This window comes from Schistocerca piceifrons, chromosome 3 (genome assembly GCF_021461385.2).
Source record: "Schistocerca piceifrons isolate TAMUIC-IGC-003096 chromosome 3, iqSchPice1.1, whole genome shotgun sequence".
NCBI classification, from domain to species: Eukaryota; Metazoa; Arthropoda; class Insecta; order Orthoptera; family Acrididae; genus Schistocerca; species Schistocerca piceifrons.
The window spans coordinates 848,311,482-848,335,114 of record NC_060140.1 but is presented as its reverse complement, the minus strand read 5'-3'; the positions used below and the strand labels follow the sequence as shown (position 1 = coordinate 848,335,114).

Here is a 23,633-nt window from a genome sequence, read left to right as displayed (position 1 = left end):
ATAACTTTAACCATTTTCGAAATTTGGACGTTTTTCTGTAAAAATCATTGGCGCAACAGAAAAGAGCTAGAAAGTTAAAATTTTATATTTAGATTCATCTTTCATAATAATTTAATAAAAACAGTACTTTGGATTTTACAAATTAAAATTTTAGTGGAAATTCATGATTTTCTGGTTTTCGTCTCAAAACTTAAGGAAGCAAGATAGATTAAGTAGGCTAATAAATGAGGCTAGGATGTTTATATTTAAGTAGGTTGGAGATCCGCTATAACTATAAAGATGTGAAAAGTTTAATTTGAATACCTATAAAACTATAGCGATAGCGTATCTCCAAAGGGCCATTTCAGAGCTCGTCTACTGCGTGCAGTGTAATTAAATTAATTCTCTCACCCAAAATATTTAACTTAGCCACGTCAAAATTTTATTATCAATACTTACCTGCGTGCTGAATGCAAATTTAAATTAAGAGCTTCATCGGCCATCAGCAAGAGAAGCTATGACTTATTAGATAACTTAAAGTGGTGCATTACTAGCCCAGCGGCTAGTCAGGAGAGCCGATTTGATCAGGCGTTCCCTTAGCCGTCCGCACCGCGGCTTTATATATAAGAACGCTGCGCGAGGAAGGAAGGCCCCAGTTCTCTCCAGACGCTGAATAGCACGTCATCTGTGTCGGGAGTCGTGTCGTGTCGGTATCATTGCTACAAACAGCCTCGGATGCTGTATTAAGTTACTCGAGATACGCGTAACCATGAAATCATTTGCGAGTGAAGTGTTAATTCTGGGTTGACTTTAATTATCGATCTTCAGTTTGCGTATTGTCGTATTTTCACGTGCTATCGTGGGACAAACATTCTACTTTTATTTAGCGTGGCGTTTGATGAAACTAATCATCAAATTATGGCGAGCATTCATTTAAATATTCAATTTGGACAATTATAGTTGCATCAGCGCATTAGACTCTGAACTGCTCTGTTAGTTAGGTTGTGTGGATTCTTTTGTTTTTCATCTGTGACTTTCAGAATATACTCAACTATTTTAGAAAATCGTTTTTTGATTATAAATCCCGGACAATCTCCTAATTCCTCAGAGCTATAAGCTGTAACTATAAGTGTATTCTCAGATGAAGTGGGCACTAGGAATTCTAATTACAGGCTTCACGTTTTACTAATCACTTTCTGGTTGCCAAGATTGTAGCTAGAGTGCCAGTGTTGAGAACGGCAAACAACAGCATAAATAATGGGAAATGCAGTGTTTCTACATTCAACATTCAAACTTTTATACAACATTAATTCCACCCGCCACCGCACATATGGTTAATCGGCCGGGAAATGCAGTGTTTCTTCATTCAAACATTTATACAACAGTAAATTTCCTCACCTGCCGCCCCACATATGGTGCATCGGCCGGGAAATGCAGTGTTTCTACATTCAAACATTTATGCAACAGTTAAACAATTAATTCTATCCGCCGCCCCACACCAGACAAAGGACCTTGTGTGCAGAAGTGACAATCAACTTTCCAACAGTGAGTGGTACTTCTGATTCTCCTAGAGCTACTGAGATCATTAAAACAACTTTTCTGCTTCTATGAGCGTACAAAGGGAAATTACGACTCATTGAAGTAATTCAGGTTTATATAGATTGCCCTGTTTTGACCCTTTTTTGTGCAAATTTTAACAAAAAGTCATGATAAACTGTGTAGTAATGGCACAAACCAAGTATTTTTACAAAGATCTACTGTTTAGATGCAGTATTAATGAAAGTTTCCACAAAATGTTGATTCTCTTCAACTTCTGATATGTGTCGAACATTTTGATTTTGGAAATCTTGTCATACTACAGAACTGAAGATGATCACTAAAGACCAAACTTGATCGTCTAGACTGAAATTAAAGAAACAAATTGTAATTTTACTGTCATTATTAGTAAAGTATTTGGCTTGGTGGCTCGGTCACTCATTTTAAGTGGCAGACTACAATATAAAAACTAGGATCTTATTCCATCGGCCCTAGAACTTTTTCTGTCTCTTTATCACTTTTTGGACAAATCCTCATTCAAATCTTATAGAGTACTCATGCACACACTGTCATCTGTGTGGCTACATTATCCTGGCTGGCTACATTGTGCAAGCTTTGCACTTTGACACTTAAAGGGTGGGAAGGTCTGGGATGGTTAGCAGACGTGTGAGGCAGAGACACCGGGTGCCCAGGATAGGGGGTGAGGTATGTGGAGAGAGCTGTAGGCAGGGCAGGAAGAGCTGTGAACAGCACACAGAGAAGTGGATTAGGAGGAGGGGAGAGAGTAGAGGATAGGTAGACTGTGGAAGGAAGGGTGTGAGTGCAGGACAAGTGAAGTTAGGCTCGAAAGACAGTGTGGGGCAGGAGCTAATGGAGACTGGGTCCAGGAGGATTATGGGATAAAAGGACATGTTGCAAGAACAATTTCCACTGTGAGCCCTACTCTCACTTTTGACTGATAAAATTAGTGTTAAAAGTTGTGGTTGAAATAGCAAAGGGTTGTTTCTGCGACATAACACAAACTTTGGCTTGAACATATGTGTAAAGGGTGGTTATGCGTAGCTCCGTGTATCACCCTGTGGCCAACTTGGCTATAGAAGTATTAGATTTTTTTGTTCCGTTTTTCCTAGCAGTTGATGAGAGTTCCAGAATACGGCACATTTGTAAGTGAAATAGGAAGTTAAGTAACTGATGATGACAAATAGATTGGAGTGAAATTGAATGAAGTTTATATTAATAAATAAATTTGAATTTACTTCCAAATGATGGCCTGTCAATAAAATGAATGAAGGGAAGTGAAGTGAAATGATCATATGGTGTTATTGGCCAGGAGGCCCCGTCTGGTATTGCTCAACTGCCTGCTGGAACTCTATTTGTTGTGTCACTGAGGATGAAATGTAATCCCTGAATGAAAAAAATCTCCAACCCAGCTGGGAATCGACCCGGGACCCCATTATTTAGAGGCAGCAACATTTACCACTAGACCGTGAGCTGCAGACTTAATATAAAAAAAAGCTGAAAACAGTTTTAATTCATCTGCAAGGTTCATATATATAGTATGTATGAAGCTAACTCACATACCAAGCACTCATCACACTTGGGCCCTCAATTTCAAAGTCTGAAAGTGCCCTGATTTGATGAGAATCAGAAATTAAAGTTCTCTAAATGATTCTATAGTCATTGAAAACTGGCAGTGAAACTATTTAATAATATCTATGTAGTTTCTCTTTAGCATTACTAATCCATGTGATGTGAAATTAATTTAAACAGTCTTTACTTGACTGCAGCACTGTGTAACACACCGCAAACGTAATAATTCAACTACCTTCAGTGCCAAACACCCATTGAAAGTTAAAGTTCTCGCAGTCTGTGAACAACTATAAGCTTCAAATGATTAATTAAGATAGAATTCAACACATAGCATAAAATTTAAAGTATTTTACGTTCAGTGCAGCTCATATGCTGCACAAAATCCTTCTGCAGCGCTGCCTGTTGCCAGACTCAGCGCTGAGATTGTGGCTATGACTGAGGCACAAAAGACATTCCCCCGGCACAGCGCTGCCCTGTTCATTGCAGTGCAAATTACTCTTGTTGACCTCTATTCAAATTTTACAAATAAAACATTAAAACTATCCCTATATGAAAGTAGTTCCATTGTTATTGACAAAATTAATTTTTGCAACCTTTTTGCAACATTGGTTTACACAAAGAAAATATATTTGTAAATTAACATAAAATTTAAGTGGTCATTTATTCCAAATTTTCTTTCGATGATCCTTCATCTGTTGTCCTCAGAGAGTAAAATGCCTATATCATACTTTACGGAAAAATACTTTGTTAATGACTGATTTAAATAAATTTAATATTATTTTTAAAAGCAATGAATACTGTAAAATCTCCAAGTCAGATTGTCAGACAACGGATGTGCCTACTCTGTGCTGACTTCATAATACATGGTACTGTGGAGAATGGTGCTTTCTGGCTCAATTTAACTGCAGAGTTGTTTGTTGCTTCTAACATTAAAACTATTTAGTGTCTGAAAGCGTGTTATAATATAAACAAGTGTGTTTCATTTGGCTCCTCATTTGAGGTCATAGCATCTCAGGTTCTCAAACAATTAATTTGTTAAGGAAATTAGCATAAATAGGAGTTATTAATGATGCTGCAACTTGCATTATTTTTTGTTTGTAAAAACATTATAAGTAGTGATTGTCATGTCTCATTGACACATTCACTGTTGTAGTTTGGAATTAATACACCGGTAGTGGGTTGTGTGATGCTAAATGTCCAAGACTTTTACCTAGAGATATTTTATTTCAGTGAGCATTCTTGCCTTGTTACCCCTTCAGTTCTGAGTGTGCAGATCTGACATATCTTACAGGGAAATCCACAGTGTCTCTTGTGCCTCATCTTTTAGCAGGTAGCCTTGAGCCATGCTTACGGTCTGTCCCTTGAGGTGGACTATCACCACCCTTTCTGACAGGTGCATGTGTTTAAAAAGTTCTCTACAAAGGTAGAGGAGACCCAATGGACACAAACAAGTACAGAGCCATAGCTCTGGAAAACACTCAGTTCAAGATGTTTTAAAAGATAATTACACAAAAAATCAAAGCCTGTGTGGACAGTCACCTCCCAGAATGACAAATGGGCTTCAGATCTGGAAGATCAACACTTACGGCAGTCATGCTTCTTCTAAACAACATCGACGAAGCACTACAAAAGAAACAAATGTTCTACACAGTGTTCATAGACCTACTGGAAAGAGATCTCATAATCCGAAAACTGGAAAACACAATGGGAGAAGATCGCATATGGGCAAGAATAATCAAGTCATTCCTCGAATACAACTTAATCACAATATCAGACAACCTCTCTTTTTTGAACCTCATTCTGCAATTGAACGGAGCCTTGCAGGATGATCCAATGAGCCCTTTGCTGTACATTCTTGTCACTAAAGAAGTACTGCGAATTGGAGAAAATGAAGAAGATATATACATATATGCATGCACTGACGACATAGCTGTAGGTTCAACAGGTATACAGAAGCTGCAGAAAATCATTGAAAAAATAGACAAATGGTGCAGTGAACACAAACTACACATAAACATACCAAAGACAGAAATTGTGATTTTCAGAAAAGGAAGCAAAACACCTAAGAATGCGGAAATCAACATCAGAGGACAAAAAATAAAAATCTCATCAGACTTTGAGTACCTAGGGGTGACATTGCAACCAACAGCCAAATGCTTCACAAAACATACAACAGAACGTACAGCCCAAGCAATAATAGCAATACAGGACGTCAAAAACATCCGCCTACTCAGTCTAGAAACGGCCACGAAATTATTCAATGCAAAAATCTTGCCAATTCTGGCCTACGGGATGGAGATTATATGGACCACCGGACAGAAAAAAATCTAGAAACACTATAAAAGGTAAAATCAACTTATCCAAAAAGAACACTAGGTCTCTCAAAGACAACAAGATCTAGACTAGTGTACCTGCTAGTGAGAGAGACATTCCTAATTGAAAACATCAAACTTCAATATATGATGCCACACACCAGAGCTTCCAGAAATCAACTGAAGATCATGGAGTATAAACAAGAAAAAGCATGGCCGGAGTTCTGTGGCACAGAAGCAATGACGAACCGCTCATGGACAGCACCAAACTTCGAACTGTGACATGTCATAACTAGATTTTCTATTCACGGCTTTCGTCATCTAATTTGCAACAACAAAACTTATCATGACTCAACCACAACCTGTGTGTGTGGACTGTGTAGCGAAGTCTGTGAACGATATCACATAGAACTGTGGAGTAAACGAGTGAAATCTATAAATGAATATGCAAAAAATGTAAAATGTAAATGTAAGTGTAAACGTTGAGCAAAGTAACTGTATATGGCTATTTGGCTGCAATTTTATTAAATAAAAAGAAGCACTCCTGTGTGAGTCCTCAGTGTCTGTTATGTTACACCGTCTATGTAGGTAGTTCATAGTTCGGAGAATCTGATAGGGTGGCGGTTGGAGGATCCAGATGGCATAAGTTGTGTTGCAGCCATTGAAATCGAGCCCGTTACGCTCAGCATGTTCTGCCACTACATGGTCAACTCTGCTCTTGCCAATATTTTGGCAGCGACCTGTCATTTGGATGGGCAGGTAGCTGGTGGTCATTATCATAAAAAATACTGTAAAATACTGTGTGGAAATTACAGCAGATGTGGTATATAACTGCTTTCACAAGTTGTCCTGCCTTTGGTAGATTTGGATAGCCTGTGATGGGATCTGAAAAGGATGAGCTAGTTTTATATATCTAACAGTTCTTGCAACTGGTCTTCTTCTTCCTCCGGGATGTGGCCCAGATGAGAAGGAGTTAGGAGTAAGTGTGATGTAAGGATGGACTGGGATTTTGCGTGGATTGCTTTGATGGCAAAATAACACTTTGATTGGGGTGCTTATGGGTAGTGGTTGAATTTTGGGAAAACAGTGTGGTCTTTCTTTTTTTTTTCAGGTCAGTGCTGTATTCAGTGTAGACTGCAACACTTTGGTGTGTCCACTGTATGTTTTGCATAGAGACCATGAGAATGAGATGTGTGGGGAGTACAAACCATAATTTTTCCTTTGTTGTTTACGCAAATTGTATAAGATGTGGAGTGGATAATTTTAGGATGAAGTAACCTTCCCCAAGCACTGTGCATTGTTTTGTAGAGTACGTATGCTTGCAGATGCTGACATATAGCTATTAGGTATTGGTGCCCCTCATCGTCCATTTTGATCTCGTGAGTCATGTAAGCAGTCCTACATGTCATGCACATCCTTTACAGCCTCTTCAAATCTTGTTGTGAGAAAAAATATCATTACCAGTGTTTGGCTGCAAAGGGAGGTGACTGAGCTTCCGTAGACCTCTCCCAGCCAACAATACTATACAACTTTACTTAGTACCAAATAAGCCATTCTAAATTATGGCATGAAAGTAAAGTGATGAGCATTTCTAATCACAGTTTGGTCAGTTATGAAGTTATTTCATATGAGCGTCACCATATACGAGCTCTCCGGCAAACTGGTTTTACAATCTGTGTTCAGTATACTGTTGCCGAGTATGTTATGCAATTTAACTTTAGAGACATTCTACCATTTTTGTTCACACAAAGGAGGCTTTTAGTAACTGCTGCAGTGGTTACCCACTAGGCTGCAGAGGGGAGGATCAGATGTTCATTTTTTTGGGACAGTCTTGGAATTGTGTAGGTTGTTTGATCTCCACTTTTGCCCGTCCCTTATTTCTGCCTCTTGAGTCAGTTATGGACCAGTACATGTTTTAGTTGGATATGAAAGTGAAGGGGTTGGAGTAATGGGACTCGATGTTAACATCTGATGTGAGTGAGCAGTTTGTTCTATCTTACAGATGTTGCTACCAGTGAAGACTTTACTTTGGAATGTTCATAGTAATTAGTATCTAATGTGACATGATCTCATGTTTGTTATCATGTTACAAAAAGGCACTTGTAGGTCTTATGAATAAATCGTGAAGAGGTGTGGGACTTTGAGTATCAGTGTCTTGAAACAATAGTTGTTCCTGACTTACATAAATTTTAAATTAATTTCCAGTGTTGTTATAAAAACTAAAGTAATTTTTGCATCAAATATTGAGATATTCACACTTTTGGAAGACAACTGATGTTGAGTGGGACTGTTCTGTGTCAGTTATTTATTTCAGCTGCTATGCCTGTCTGTTGCTGTGGATATTATATGTATCATTTTTTGGCTATTACTGCATGTTATGTCGAAACAACACAAATAACCTAAGACAACAATGCCTACTACCCCATTAATATCAGTTTCATTCTTTAGAACAGTGTTGTTGAAACAGTTTTATTTTATATTCCAAGATATTAATTTTTGGTAGAGACACTTTTAGGCCTGGCTGTTTTTGCTTTTTCCTGTAAAAAAATTGAAACATTGTTAATCTACATGTGAGAAATAATGAAAGAAAGTGGAGCTGGGAATCAGATGCCACTGAAATGTATTTGTTTCAGCATAATTGACAAGCTGTACTTCCCAGTGGATTACCCTCATCAAGATACAGTGACAGCAAAAGGAGCCTATTACAGCAATTGCTATATGAGCCAGTTGCTTGTTACAATGCCAGAAATGTCAAACCACTCACTGCCATACCGGTCTGTCATTAACAGCATTCCAGCACCTTTCAACCTCTACCCTTGCACAGCTGCATCTGACAGATTGGTCGAATCATCACTTTCGCGGATGATAAGCCTGCTTTGCAAGAGCTTAATCCTTTCTTCAAAATTCCTATCGGTAAGCATTATATATTTTAACAAATGTTTGGCACTAGCTTATTTTTGTCTACATGACAGAACCCTCTGAGTAGTGTATGCATTGTATAAGAAAAAGCACATGATTTTGGAAGAGCCAGCCAAAGAAAAACGAGAAAAAATCAATTTACTACACAGCAGACAATGGGTAGATATACACTGAGATGTATTCCTCAATTCTGTAACAAATAGTTGAAGACTGTAGAATGTAGGTGTATTCAAGGAGCAGACAGAAACATTTCCAGACTTCTTAGTTGAGACATTGAAGACAACAATAAAAGAGAACTAGAGAATGAACTCAGCCTTTCATTATTGTTTGTATTCTCATAATATTCGGGGAAAACACAAGTAGTTCTATTTTTCCTTCTGTGACATCTTCCTTTTTTACGTAGATATTTTTTCTACCATTATTAAATCACAATTTTATTTTCGAGATTATTTATTTTGCAAATAAGAGATATTAAGAATGGCAGTACTCAATTTGAAAAATTAAAGCTTTATTGTGGAAAATCCAAGGTGGAAAAGACTTTACTGTATTTTACTCAAAATTAGTACCAACTTGCATTTGCAGTTAACTTAAAGAACACTGGATTTGAAAAAGCAGTGTAATCTTTTAAAAAATGCTAATCAGTAAATTATGAAGCTTAAGTGTGAAAATGCAATGTGAAATGTGTTACCTACTAGTTCTGCATACACTTTATCCACCTAGAGCTAGTGGTTTTCTTTTATAAACTTTTCTGTTGAATTGAACAGGCACTTAAATTAAATCAGCGTTGAGGCTTGATGTGTTACATTGTCAGATTGAGTAGCCAATTTGGAGGCCCATGAAGTGAGAGGTGCTGGTTGGAAAACTTTTCAGCAAAGTGACTGCTGTGACTGAAACACAGCAAGGGGAAATGGCTGCACTTGCTGTAAACCCACTCCTGACACAAATACATTTTTCTTTTCTGCTATCTGTTGCATATATAATACATACACTATGTATATGATGTAATTGGATAGATAAAAAAACCTACTAACCAAGCAGCAGTGGGAGAACACACGTATAAAAGGTATTATGGTTCGCAAGCTTTCAGAGCCATTGGGTCGTTCTTCTGGCAGATGAGTTGAAGGGGAAGGAAGAGGGCTGAAGGAAAAATACTTGTGAGGTTTAGGAAATGGAGAGAGTCACAGTAAAGTCACCCAGAACCCTGGGTCAGTAGTGACTTACTGGACGGGATAAGAAGGAAAGATTGATTGTTGGATACTGCACTGGAGGAGATTTGAAAACCTGGGAGTTTAAAGATGGAAGACTGGGGAATATGCAAGATAGAGACTACTGCTAAAACATTGTGCGCAAGTTAATAAGAGCGAAAAGCTAAGTGCATTATATGAAATAGAGATAGCATAGGACTGATGAAAAATAGACAGGTCAGAAAATGAAAGATGTAGAAAACTAAAATGGAGTGAGGAAAGGAATAGTTACTGTGAAGAAATGCTGAGACCAAAGAAATTAACATAAATTAAGGCCAGGTGGGTGGCAAGAGCCAAGGACATGTTGTAGCGTGAGTTCCCATCTGTGGAGTTCTGAGGAACTGGTGCCTGGGGGAAGAAAGCAGATGGCATGTGTAGTGAAACAGGCATGGAGGTTACTACTGTCATGTTGTGGAGCATCCTAACAGATAACTTGGCCGATGTAAAAAGGCAGAACATTGTTTGCAGAACAGCTAGTATATGACGTATCGTTTCACATGTGGCTCTTGCTTTGGTAGTATATGTTTTGGCAGTTACAGGGCTGGTACAGGTGGTGGTGGTGGGAAGGTGCACAGAGAAAGTCTTACAGTAGGGATGGTCGCAGGGGTAGGAGCCATAGGGTGGGGAGATGGGTGCAGAAGGAGCATAGTGTTTGAAAAGGGTATTGCAGAGATTGTGATGGTGACATAAAGCTATTCTAGGTGTGGTGGGCAAAATCTAAGGGACCTAATTTATGGGCATGTTTTTAAAAAGTCATAGCCTTGTTGAAGTAGCTGCTTAGTACATTCAAGACCAGGATAATACTGAGTGACAAGAGGTGTACTCCTAAGTTGTTTTTTGGAGGGATCAGCGGTACCAGGACTGGATGTGATGGCCCGGGAAATCTGCTTTTTAACTAGGCTGGTGGGGTAATTACGTCCAGTGAAGACTGCTGTGAGAATGGTGGTGTATTGCTGTAAAGAGCTTGCATCTGAATAAATCTGTTTGCCTCGAATGCCAAGGCTGTATGTAGGGAACGTTTGACATGGAGAGGACGTCAACTGTTAAAATGTAGGTAGTGGGTTTAACATGTGTAGCTGACCTTCAGTGAGGATGAGATCAACGTCAAAGAAAGTCACTTGGGATTGAGAATAGGCATGTGTGAAATTTAATTGGGAGAATGTATTTAGAGATTCCAAGAATTTTAACAGGTCAGCTTCACCACAATGAGTCCATATGACAAAGATGTCATCAATGTATCGAAACCAAACCAGCTGCTCAAGGCCTATGGATACAAGGAAAGCCCGCTCTAAGCAACCCATGTAAAGGTTGGCATAGGAAGAAGCCATTCTGGTTCTCAGGGCTGTAGGCTTTATCTGTTTGTATGTTTGCCCCTCAAAGGTGAAGTAGTTATTGGTAACTCTTTTTGTTCCACTGCCTCTTCCAAAATGTACCACACATGTGTGACAATATTGTGCTGTTTGTGCAAGTAATAATGCTCAGTACCTTGTGCACAAAAAGTTCAAAATCTTATAATTTAAACCTTTATTTTTGTCTACAGTGTATGATTTCACCTGAACCCACCCAAGTTCTGCTACATTGAAATGGCATTGATATGATGGAAGGCACAACACTCTACGACCATTTTCTCTGTAATTTTGTCAGTGTTGTAAACAAAATAATGTGATTTATTCTGTTTCACAATTTTCAGCAGTTCTGCCTTTTCCATTTAGGCTCTTTCCTAGCAGATCTACTGTGTCACTCTTCCTGTTGCTGCATACATGAGCTTTATTGATTGACTGGAGTGATATGTTGCTCAGTGGATATTGTAGTGGAGTTTTATTCGAAATTTGGAAGCAAAGACCATATGAACCACTCTTTAAATTTTGTTGCCGTCAGTTCCTTGAAGTAGTCCCCAAATTTGTTCAATATAAAGAACAGCAAAGAATTTGGAACAAAGCTGTTGATTTTTCCAGTGTGTAAAAGAATGAGCCAACTACCTTTTCCAAGTGGAACTTTCATTATTCCTCATGCAATGCCATCAGTCCATGCAGTCTGTCTGGAGTGACCAGTATTTACCCACATTTTATATAACCAGACAATTTCGTGAAGTTTGCGCTTAGACACAGGGTGCGGCAATCAAACCTGCATTTTTTAAATGAGTGTAAAATAAACACAGATGCAGATATCAAAATTTTATTCATACAATCTTATTCTACTTTTAAAAGCATTTAAGAAACATCAACACATTTTTTTCATTGTTTGAAAATAGCATCAGCAAGATGGCGTCCTTCTCGATCATGGCATTCTCACAGGCGATTGATGAAGCTGTCTATCACATGATGGAGCATACCCTGAGGAATTCTATCGATTTCCAGCTGGATTCTTGCTTTGAGATCACCAACGCTATGAAGTCTTTCTTCGTACACTTTGCTCTTAAGGTAACGACATAAGAAAAAAAATCACAAGCTTGGTGGGGGGGGGGGGGGGAGGGGGGGGGGGGAAGCAATCGCTTCAATCTTGGAAATCAGCTGGTTAGGAAAAACTTCATTGAGAACATTAATGCTCACGTGTGCTCTGTGACTTGTTGCTCCATCTTGTTGAAATAATGTTTCATCATTCATGACATATTGACAAAGCTGAGGTATGAAGAATGTCCTTAACATTATTGAATAGCACTCAGCAGTAACGGTAACGAATTGCCCTCTTTTGTTTTCAAAAAAAATGAGGGCCTATTATTCACGATGAGGACTTTGCATACCAAACTGTTACCTTGGTTGAGTGCAGGGGTTTTTCAAGGAGTTGGTGAGGGTCCTGATCACTACAATATCTAAAGTTCTGTTTGTTCACATGTCCATTGAGGTGAAAATGTGCCTCGTTACTCATCCAGAGGTTATGAAGAAGCTCCTTGTTTTCTTCAATCATTTGTAAAAGACTTTCACAGAAATGCTGTTGGACCGTGAAGTTGTTATTATTCAAAGCGTTAACCACTTGGATTTTGTATGGGTGGTGATGTAAGTCTAATCTCAAAATCCTTTGGACAGTCCTGTCAGAAATTCGAAGTGCAACACTCTGTCTATGCGCTGATCTCCGGGGGCTTTTTCCCACAGCAGTTCTTACACATTCCACATTCTCGGGAGTATGCACTGTCTTTGTTCTGCCACCTCTTTCCCTTGTTGTTTCACTGACATTTTCAAAGTTTTGGAGCCAAGTTTTTATTGAGTTGACCGAAGGCACCGGCCTATTACGATTAATTTGAAAATGCACCAGGAAATGATGCTCAGCGGCTACTTAGCTACCACTTTGGTAGAACGCTCTCACTGCAAACGATCGTTGGTGCTTAGTCCACTGCTCCATGGCTACTGAAATGCTTTGTGTTGGGGAATGCAGTGGTGACCTTGGTTACTCACCCCCCCCCCCCCCCCCCTCCACCCCCACCCCACCACTTCCACGCACTAATAATAAATGCAGGCTTGACTGACGCACCCTGTACTTCCCTCAGAAAACAGCATCTCCAGACAACGATAACATCCTGTGTGAGCAGAACTCTTCTTCCAGTAAAGGTTTTCCTTTGAAATTTGATCTTCTTTTGCACCACTAAAAGGCTGGATTTTCCTCTGAACAACAAATTACTGTTTTGAAGTGAGAGAATATACTTCTATGGGGTGGGATAATCTTTCCACACATGATAGTCATATCTGTGTCATCCTCTTGAAAATTATCCAGTTTTTGTTAACTAGCATGCACTCCAGTTTTTTCTGGAGATGAAAGATATAGTTGGTTCCTGCAGATATCCAACACACTTCTTCCTTCTTATTTTTTTCGCAGAAGTCATTCTGATTTTCAGAGCTGCAGCTACCCATTCGATGAGTTTAAACAAAGGTATAAGATGCTCCGCAGAATAACATTCAACATTATGTACAATCTCATGACATTTGCTCTTTAAGCTATTGCCCCTAGCTACTTACAGAGAAACCATACTTTCACATATGTTTGAAATTAACAGTATGATACTTTACACTGCACTGTTAACACAAATTCAACTGATAACTCACAATCCATTATAAACACATTACAGCCATTGGAACTATTGCACCATGTGTGACCTGCAGTTTAAGGATGGCACTGCGGCAGCAATATTATGGCAGCATTTACAGATTTCAGAACTTGGTTTATCATTAGGGGTTCCCCTCCACTCAGTGTGCTCCGTATGTGTGAAGTGTCCCAGATGATGTGGCCAGATGACTGTACGTGCACAAAGAACAACTGAAAAATTATTTCATGGCAGTGATTCAATTAATTGTAAGAGCATATCATTCTGTGTTTTCCGCACAAAATACAGATCAATTACATGGCCTCACCACAATCCACACAACTGCCTCATGCTCTGCGCATGATTTTGTTTTTTGTGGAAAGTTCTTTGTTTTCAATTCACAGTATGTGGTAAGTATCCTCAGATTCGTTTAATGGAAATTTGCCATGTCATTTAAGAGGATCCTGAATAGAACCCTTGCTTGCTTGTTAACTTATCATAATCCACTCATCGGATTACCTCAACTTAATGGTCCATTAGTTTCAGTTAACCAATTTTTCAATTTGCGAAGTTTTGTATATGTGTTATGCAGCTCTGATTTCAGAATATGCTCGATGGTATTTATCAACAAATCCAACTGTTGGGAATGAGGCCAAATTAATTCCTTGGATTTACTCTAAGTCACACACAACATTGGTATTGGGTACTGATGTGAGACCACCTGCTTCAGTGGCACATAGGATATTTGATGTTTGTCATTCTTATTTATTGTATGTTAAATTGATACCTTAATATTGTATGGTATATACTGGTAGTAACCACTATTTGATAAAACCTTTGAAAGAGTTATTAATTTTGATTTTTTGGTAATGGAACTAATCCACTAGCACAAATGTGACACTAGTGTCAAATGTTACATTCAAGTTTTCTTCTTTCTCTCCTACATATGAGAGTATAGGTTACTCTGTTTGCCTTTCTTTTTGTTCAGTATGGATGCTGTGAAGCTTTGAGCCAGCTGTCAGCTCGTTTCCCAACAACGGCTTACCCTCGTGCTTGGAACTGTTGTTTTCTGGGCAAGACAAATTCCAAAAGAGGAAACCTTAAAAGAAGTCAAAGGTAAAAATGTTTCTTTTTATTTTATCCATGTTAAACTGCTGCTGTATTTGATTTGCATATTTTAAGTTAAAAATTACAAAGGCGTAGTTTTTCGGTGGGGGGGGGGGGGGGGGGTGTCAGTGCTGGTACAGAGATTTCATAGTGGGTTCAGTTAAAAACAGCAACATTTCTTAATGTTAGATATTCGATAGCTAAGACCTTGGTGATTAATTGGTGCTATGACTTTTAACTCATGATGTCCACTTGCTGTCCCATGGGGTTCAAGATTGATTAAAAAGACGTTGAAACTATAATTACTACATTTGAGTTGCATATAGGCACAGCAAAAAGACTGTCACAAATAAGCTTTCAGCCAACAAGGCCTGTGTCGTAAATAGAAGACAGACAGACACACACACGCGCGCGCACACACACACACACACACACACACACACACACACAGACACAGCATATGGGTCTTCCATAGAGATATGACACCTGTGGCAAGGGGTTGTGAGTGGCAGTGGATGGACAAGGATTTTGTGGAAGTTGGATGGACAATTAGGTGGGGTGGCAAGGATCTTGGGGAGGATGTCTCTCTTTTGAAGACTTGATGATAGGTAATTAAAGCTCTGGTGAAGCGCGTGTTTCAGTTGCTCAATTCTAAGGTGATATTGGGCAATGGGAGGGGGGGGGGGGGGCACTCCTTTGTAGCTGATTCTTGGGGTGGTAGAATGATTAGGGCTGTATGAGGATATTACACATGAGATCTGCTTGCGAACTAGGTTTGGAAGCAATGCCTGCCTGTGAAGGCTCTTCTGAGAGTTTCAGCATACTGGCTGAGGGAATTCTCATCACTGCTGATATATCATTCACACATCCTGACCATGTGGTTCGTGGAAAAGTGGGTAATGTTGGTGGTTTGTGGTCTTAATTTGGATGAGATGTGGATAGAGCCATCATAGAGGTGGAGGTCAACATTCATGAAGGTGGTGTGTTAGGTTGAGGACCAAGTGAAGGTTGTGGAGGAATGAGGATAGGTTGTCTTGGTCCTGTGTCCAAGTCATAAAATTATTAGCATCCTCAGTGAACTTGAACCAGACAAGAGGATTGGGGTTTTGGGAGATTAGGAAAGTTTCCTCTAGATGGCCTGTAAAAAAGTTGGCATAGGAGGGTGCTGTGTGGATGCCCATGCCTGTGCCGAGGATTTGTCTATATACTTTACCTTCAAAGGAGTAGTAGTTGTGTGTCGGGATATAGTTGGCAAGGTATCTGAGGAATGAGGTAGTGGGCTTGGGTTTGGTGTCTGAAGGATGTTGCTAGTGTTTGATAGTGGTAAGGCCTTTGGCAAGAGGGATGTTGGTGTATAGGGAGGAGGCATCAACAGTGATGACTAGGGATCCAGATGGTAAAGGGGTGTGCAATTAGTAGAGAGTCTGTGAAGGAAGTGGTTAGTGTCTTTGATGCTAGAGGCTACGAAATTGCTTGGACAAGAGGGGAATTTCCTTTGTTAGGAGAACAATCACCAGCTACAAAAGGTGCCCAGGACAGCCCTCCTACCTCTTTCTCCCCCTACGTGACGCAACTTCCACACCACCCTAGTCTACCTGCCAAAATGTAATCTCAACAATGTGTGTCGAGCAGGCAAAATGTCACATTAATTATGGCATTGAAGCCAAATTTAGCAGCTGTGTTGTCATCTGATGCTGAGATAGTACATTTGACGGTCTGGTTTCACCCATACTTGCCCTTACAAGGATTTTTATTATCTATAGCTTGCTGGAGATACCTTCACAAGCTGCTTTAGTCCCTGGCATTGTCATAAATATCCTCAGATCCATTTCAGTGCTTGAATAAGCATCCCTTGGAGGGAGGATACCTACAAAATAATCAAATAGGAAGCTGGCCCTTCATTGACTCTTTTGCCTGTAAATTGAAAGCAACTGTTTCGTAAATTAGCTTCACTGTATGACTATGTCTACTACATTTGGTAAATTAAATACCCCTTTTTTCTTGCTTACTCCACCTCCAATCCTCAGCCGGCAGAAATGGGCAAAACTTGGAAGCCTTTGATCAACCAACCTAATTGCTTCAGCACCCAGTCCCTGATCTTTGAGGTCCTAAAATATCTTAGCGAAGTAGCGGCATAACTCTGTTGTTAAATTTGAGGGAGTTTTGTCAACCAGATGCACTGTTGTCTTATAAATCATGTAGGTGTAGTTGTCTGTTCCACAGTAGCTGTTTCTTTATGGTGCTGCTTGGGCAGAATGACACTGTAGAATAGCCACTGCAACAACAGCATGCATTTACAGTCACATGCTGAGGAAAAGGCTTCTTCTTGTAGGTAGAAGATAGGAATGTGAGGGATAGGAGAACTCGTATACTTATTCTCTTCAGCTCTTAAACCATCTTTCTTGGCTTTTTTCCAGTCTGTTTTTGTGCCCCCTCGGTGCCTGCGCTCTTTCTTGCCACCCCTCTCTGTGCGGTCCTGCCTTATGTGAAGTGGTGAAGAATTGGGAAACACAAACTTGTCATTCTCTTATTCATCTTCTTGCTGTTGCCGAGCTAGGTGACACAGTGGTTAAAACACTTGCCATGTATTTGGGAATAAAGGGCTTCAAATAACAGTATTGATTAAGTTTCTCCTGTCTTCTAGCTCACTTGGGATGAAGAGCAGTATATTTTCCGTAAAAAAAGAAATGCCATGGCTGGTTTCAGTCCCCATCATTGTCCATTCTGAATATAATCTCCATCTATAATATCTTTGACATTTACATCATCTCCTTGTAATTGCCAATATTTGTTGTCTTGTTTTGGTCCACAATTCTGTCTCTAAAGTCTTTGTGGTATTATTTTTTTCTTAATTTTTTCCAAACCGTCCACCACCATTCACACCAAAAGATATTATACAGTATACTTTGCGTAGTGCAATATTTACCATATTCTATACCAGTGTCCCTGAAGTTGTATGTACCATTTTACGTATAATAATTTCATCTGTTGTGGGAGCTGCAACAGCTAGGTGAAGATATTGCTTACATAATCGTTTTTAATGTCAGGCACTGACTATTATTGGTGCTATATTTTTAGGTGAATGGCAACTCATTCGTTTATACTGAGAGAAGCTACATTGTCGATAAGACAGTGGATCTTCTTCTTCTTCTTCTTCTTCTTCTTCTTCTTCTTCTTCTTTGTTATGACCTTTCAGGATCTTGGGTGGTTTGTTTTGCACATCTTTCTTCTCAATACCTCTTCATTCTCTTGCTTCTTCTGTTTCTTTCTTCTTCTGTTAAGACAACTTTGATTTTGGTGTCGGGCCACCTGTGACCATCCACCAACCCTTTATACTTCTCCCTGTCCTGTACTACTGCCTGCAGATTTCTTTCTTTTATTCCTACAGTCTTCCAGTCATCTCTGACTTCCTTCACCCAGTTGCTTCCCGTATGACATGTTGCATTCCATATCTTCTTAGTCAACCTCTCCTCGTTCATTCCCATGATGTGTCCAACAGATTGTAACCTCCTCTTCTGCATCTTGCTCAATATGGCTTCAGTATTTTCATACAGTTCCTGTCGTGTTCTGTATATCCATATATCCCCATGTTTTTTGGTGCCCCATACGTCTCTCAAAATTTTCTGCTCCTTCATCTCCAACTGTATACAAGCTCTCTTGCCGAGTGTGATTGTTTCTGATGCATACAGAGCAGCATTTTTTACAGTTGCTGTGTAATGTTGCAATTTGGCATTCCGTGACAGATTTTTCTTGCCATATCTTGTTTTCACCACATTCCGAAGCTTCTGCAAAAACTGTGCCCTGTCTACTGCGTTACTGTTGCTCTGTATGCCATCAGTTATCCCCCCCCCATATAACGAAAACTGTTGACTTTCTCAATTACTTGGCCATCTATCTTCCAGTCAGACTCAGTGTTCAATGTCTTGTTGTTCTTATATGCAGTCTTCAGTCTGATCTTTTCAGCTGTTTCGGCTAGATTTTCTAGTGCTGTCTTTGCTTCTTCTTCTGTCTCATTTAAGAGTGCCATGTCATCTGCTAATGCCAGGCAGTCCACTGTTGCATTATGTTTGACCTTGTACCCTATTTGCACACATTTGATCTTCATGTTACTGTTTAGTTGTCTCCACAGTCTCACTACATCGTGCAAAACCAGGTTAAATAATATTGGTGACAACCCATCCCTTTGCCGGACTCCCGTTTTTATTTCAAAGCTGTCTGACAGCATACTGCGATGCCTGATCATAGCAGTAGTGTCGCTTATCATTTCCTTTATTATTGCAGGTGTTGTAGCATCCAGTCGTCTATTATCTAACACATCAAGCAGAGTACTTCTGTCAACTGAATCATAGGCTTTTGGAAGTCCACAAATGTCACTATTGTCTTTCTTCCTTTCCTGTGTCTGTGTTCTTTTATCCTTTTTACTCCAAATATCTGTTCTGTACAGTTCCTCCCTTCTTTTAGAGCCAGACTAGTACTCTCCTATTGTTGGCTCCAGTTGTTTTTCAACTCCGTTCAGCAAGATTCTCGACAAAACCTTGTACCCCATGTTTAAGAGAGAGATGCTCCTGTAGTTATCCAGTACTTTCTTGTCCCCTTTCTTGTATAGTGGTATTATAATGGCTTCTTTCCAGTCTATGGATATTTTCTTATTTCTCCAGATATCCATTATTACGTTATACATACTTCTTTCTATTTCAGGCACACACCACTTGATCTCTTCAGCACAGATACCATCACTGTCTGATGCCTTGTTGTTTTTGAGGTTTTTAATTGTCTCTGTTACTTCTGCCCTGGTGGGTGCATTGTCTAGACTATTTTGACTTTTGTTGCTTGAGCGTAAGAGTGTCCACTTTACTGTTGGTGCTTCAGCATTCAGCAGATCCCTAAAATACCTAGCCATTTCCTCACACCTCTTTTTTGCCAATTTTTATTGTGCCATCTTGTCCTCTTACGAAGAGTTCTTTGGCCTCGAAGCCTTTAATTCTGCTCTTCATTTCTCTTAAAAAGACTCGTGATTTGTGTTTCTTGCAGGCTGTGTTTGCTTCTTCAAGTTTCGCATTCCATCTACTTCTCTTGGCATTTCTGATCATTTTGCTATCAATTTTTCTTGCATTCTGGAAGTTCGACATGCCTTCTTGCTTTTTACGGGATTGCTATTTCATCCATTCTTTCCACCTGTCTCAACTGCATTCTCACATTCATCCATCCACCACTCATGCTTCCTTTTCTTGTTGTTAGTAGCCAGTCACACTGCCTGTTCTTCCATCATATCTCTCACCCTCTTCCAATCACTCTGAACTACCATTCTCTTTGCATACTCTTCTCTGTGTTTTTTCAGAAGATCTAGGTCGATTCTGTGAGTGTTTTGGTCCTAGGTTTCCTTGCTCTGTTGGATATCCACATGCATTTTATTTCAACAAGGTAGTGATCTGATTCAATCCTGCTATTTTTCCTCACTTTTGTGTTCATAATCTCTATGTGATTCTTGTCACGGATTGCTACATGGTCTCACTGTTTTTCCCCAACCCTGTTTTCAGGGCTGACCCATGTTGTTTTGTTGCCTGCCTTAACTTTGTAATGGGTGTTCATTATCCTCATCCTGTGTCTCTTACACAGGTCCACTAATCTCTCACCATTCTTGTTTGTTCTCTTGTGGGTTGGAGAATCTCCCACAGGACCTCTAAAGTTCCTTTCCATGCCCATGTGTGCATTAAAATCTCCTAGAAAAATAGTTTGTCCACATTTGTCACTACCTTATCCAAAGTGGAACAAAAATGTTCAGTTCCTGCTTTGTCTTTTTTGTCCTTATCATTTGTTGGTGCATGTGCATTTGCTATTGTATAGGTTATGTTTCCTATTTTCATTGTCAGGTATGACAGCCTCTCGTTTATGCCCTTCCATGCAGTGATACTATCCAGGTATCTACAATCTACTACAAAGGGTGTGCCAAAAATAAAAGGTTGCTTTGGCCCCCCAACACAGGGTTTCCCTTTGAGAATTACATATCCCTCTGATTCCATCGTGCTTTTGTCCCTGAATCTTGTTTCTTGTAGTACAAGTATGCCAATCCCAAGTTCTCTCATAGTGTCCAGAACTTACTTTAGCTTGCCCACCTTCATCATTGTCTGTATGTTTTGGTGGTGGATATATATTTGGCAGGAATGAGGTTCATATCCCAGTCTAGCTATCTCAACTTAAGGTATCTGTAATTTCCCTTAAATTGCCTTGGACAAATAGCAAAGTGATTCCTTAAACTGACCATGGATGCTTCCACCTCAGTTACTATCCAGCTAAGCTAGTACGGTGTAATGATCTCATGTCAGTGGGATGTTTACTCATTGATCATGTTTTGTTGATTGTACACTGGCTGAATAAAAATTATTGGTAACACGATTATAAATCATACCAGACTTTATTGACAGACCTTCACCGTATTATGTCCCCTCCGTATAATCGCCTCGCATCTCCATCAACTTCCTCCACAGAGATGGAAAGCATTGTATACCATCAGCACATCCATCTGTGTTGATGTCTCCCAAGGACTGCCCTATAATGTGGATGATGTTTTCTTTTGTCTTGTACTGCATGCTATGAAGAGGTTCCTTCATTTTGGCAGACAGATTGTAATCGTGCAGACTCTTGTAGAGTGAATATGGTGGACATTCCAGTATCCCCCCCATACTGAGGAGATCCTGCACGGGGCTCATTGTCATGAAGGGTGATGAGGTGCAGTGCCCGAAGGAAACATTGTTATGCACTGTGACCAAGTGCCACTTCAGTCTTGATCTATGCACGTGGTTCGTGTTTCCTAAACATACTGATAGAGTGCTTTACTGGCCTTCCCCACTTTCAAACTGGACACACTGCAACTGACTCAAATACAGCCGTCACTGTTCCCTGTACAACTTCAATTGACCTTCTGCTATCAGATACAGAATGTGGTCATGCCACATTGTGCACATCCTTCATGTTACAGCAGTGTTTCATCTACTTTTTATCAAACCTATGTAGAAGAAGTACATTCAGTGGATGTGGACTGAGTAAAGTTATATAAAAGACAAAAAAATCATAGAAACTTAATCTGTACTCTCTATAGTCAATAAACTATTAAAATACTGCTTAATACTATCTATGCATGCATCAGATAAATATAAGATAGTAAATTAGAAGGAAAGCGGCTATTTTGGAAAAAAAAAATTATGGCTTCTTCAGTTACATTAAGTAATTACTGTTTGTCTTCTGTTGTTATCTTAATGTTTGCCAGATTGCATTGGTATTTCTCAAACAAAGCAATGGAGAGGCAGGTGGGGTTTCTCAGTTTCCTGCTTTGTTCCTTTTGTTTTGTTCATGCTTTGCAATTATTTCAGGGGGGGAACTTAAATGAAATGTGTCTGTCCGCTTTGTGTTCAGTTACTTTTGATTTATTAAATGAGTAAGCACCCTTAAAAGTTAAGATGATGATTTTGTCTTCAGTAACGAGTTGTTATATTTTTCAGTCAGTCGGATGGCACAGTTGTAGCGGAACCGTTAACGCTAAGTTCAGCAGGTGGCCTTTTGGCCACAAGTCTGTCACTTTTAACAGCTTCGCCACTATCTCTGGACATCAGTTGTCAGACATGGCTGGTTCAACTTGCTGGAAATCTATTTTCTGGTGAGATCTTTTTTGTGTTTATTTTTATCTAGTGAAGTAAGAAAAGACATCATCAAAATGAAGTAGGTCCTCAGCTATGTCTTAGTAGCATTTGTAATGGTGACATTCTGGTCATGGATTACAGCCACAGTTAATATTGACTTTCACTATGTTGACTGTTGATGGCATAGCAGCAGAAATATTATTATTGCAATTTGACACACATCCACAGTTAGTCTTAATTCAGATAAATTGACGACTTCCGAAAAACATGAAATGCCAGCAGTATTCTCTACCTGAAATCACTTTATAGCGTGTTTCAGTAAACAACGTCAATATTTTCAGCACTTGTCTATGACAGTCATACTAATAAACACACAGACTGAATTAAGTGTGTGGTTACATTTTGTACAACAGGGCATATGTTTGTTGGACCCCTTCTCCAGATGGTGGGACAGCCATTTTGGAGCTGTAATTGTGTTACTGTCTGATCTAGTTTCATGTATGTTAAGTCACTGAAGCGCTCTTCAGAGCCTCTTCCCAATCCAACAGAAAAAAAAGTACAGTTCCATAAAAGAAGTTAGTGTCATAAATTGGTGGGTATAAATGTGAATAATGTCATGCACATCACAGAATTTGCCACATTGTTCACTATAGCTTAGCACAGATGACACTTGGATATATTTATCTATGCCTGATTTAGCTGCATCCTGTATATCATGTTAACAGTAACCTTTTTTTTATGTATTTTTTCTTACATTTTCATGGGGTTCGCTGAAAGTAACTTTTTTTAACATTCCCTGGGGTACACCCAAAGATACTTTTATGTTTGAAATCCAGTTACCCTCTTCATTGTTATCACTTGTTTGATTGGCGCTGTTTTAAATGACCCACTTGCAGTGATTTCTTTCTAATTGTATACCATTTGTGTAGTACTGTCAGCATAATTAACTCAGTACATAATATTATAATATTAATTGATACACAACCCTTTGCATTACCTGTTTTCATATTCAGAAGGTTTTATTCACTGGTGACATTATTTCTACCACCTAACAGTACTGACAAGATGAAGATCTCGGACACAGCCAACCTAAAATGAAAGACCCTAAATTTTAACTCAACGTCTTCCCTTTGTTGAGAAAACCTCCCCTAAATTTCATGATGCAAGATCACCTCCAAATTGAAAGTGTTGATAGATAATTGAAAATTGAGCATTTTTCATCATTATATATGGGGACTACAAATGCATATTATCCTAGAAATCAAGGGGACAAACTTTTGTGAGTGCTTTTTATGTACAT

General features: G+C 39.3%; 1 protein-coding gene across 1 annotated transcript in view; it reads left to right on the top strand.

Moving 5' to 3' along the window:
- The window catches only part of LOC124787730 (huntingtin), a 392,251-nt gene that overhangs the window by 141,025 nt on the left and 227,593 nt on the right, over positions 1-23,633 (top strand). The window contains exons 14-16 of the mRNA XM_047254577.1: positions 8,051-8,330; positions 14,581-14,708; positions 22,196-22,350. Of these exons, the coding sequence (XP_047110533.1) occupies positions 8,051-8,330; positions 14,581-14,708; positions 22,196-22,350 (563 nt within the window). The remainder of the gene's footprint in view (positions 1-8,050; positions 8,331-14,580; positions 14,709-22,195; positions 22,351-23,633) is intronic.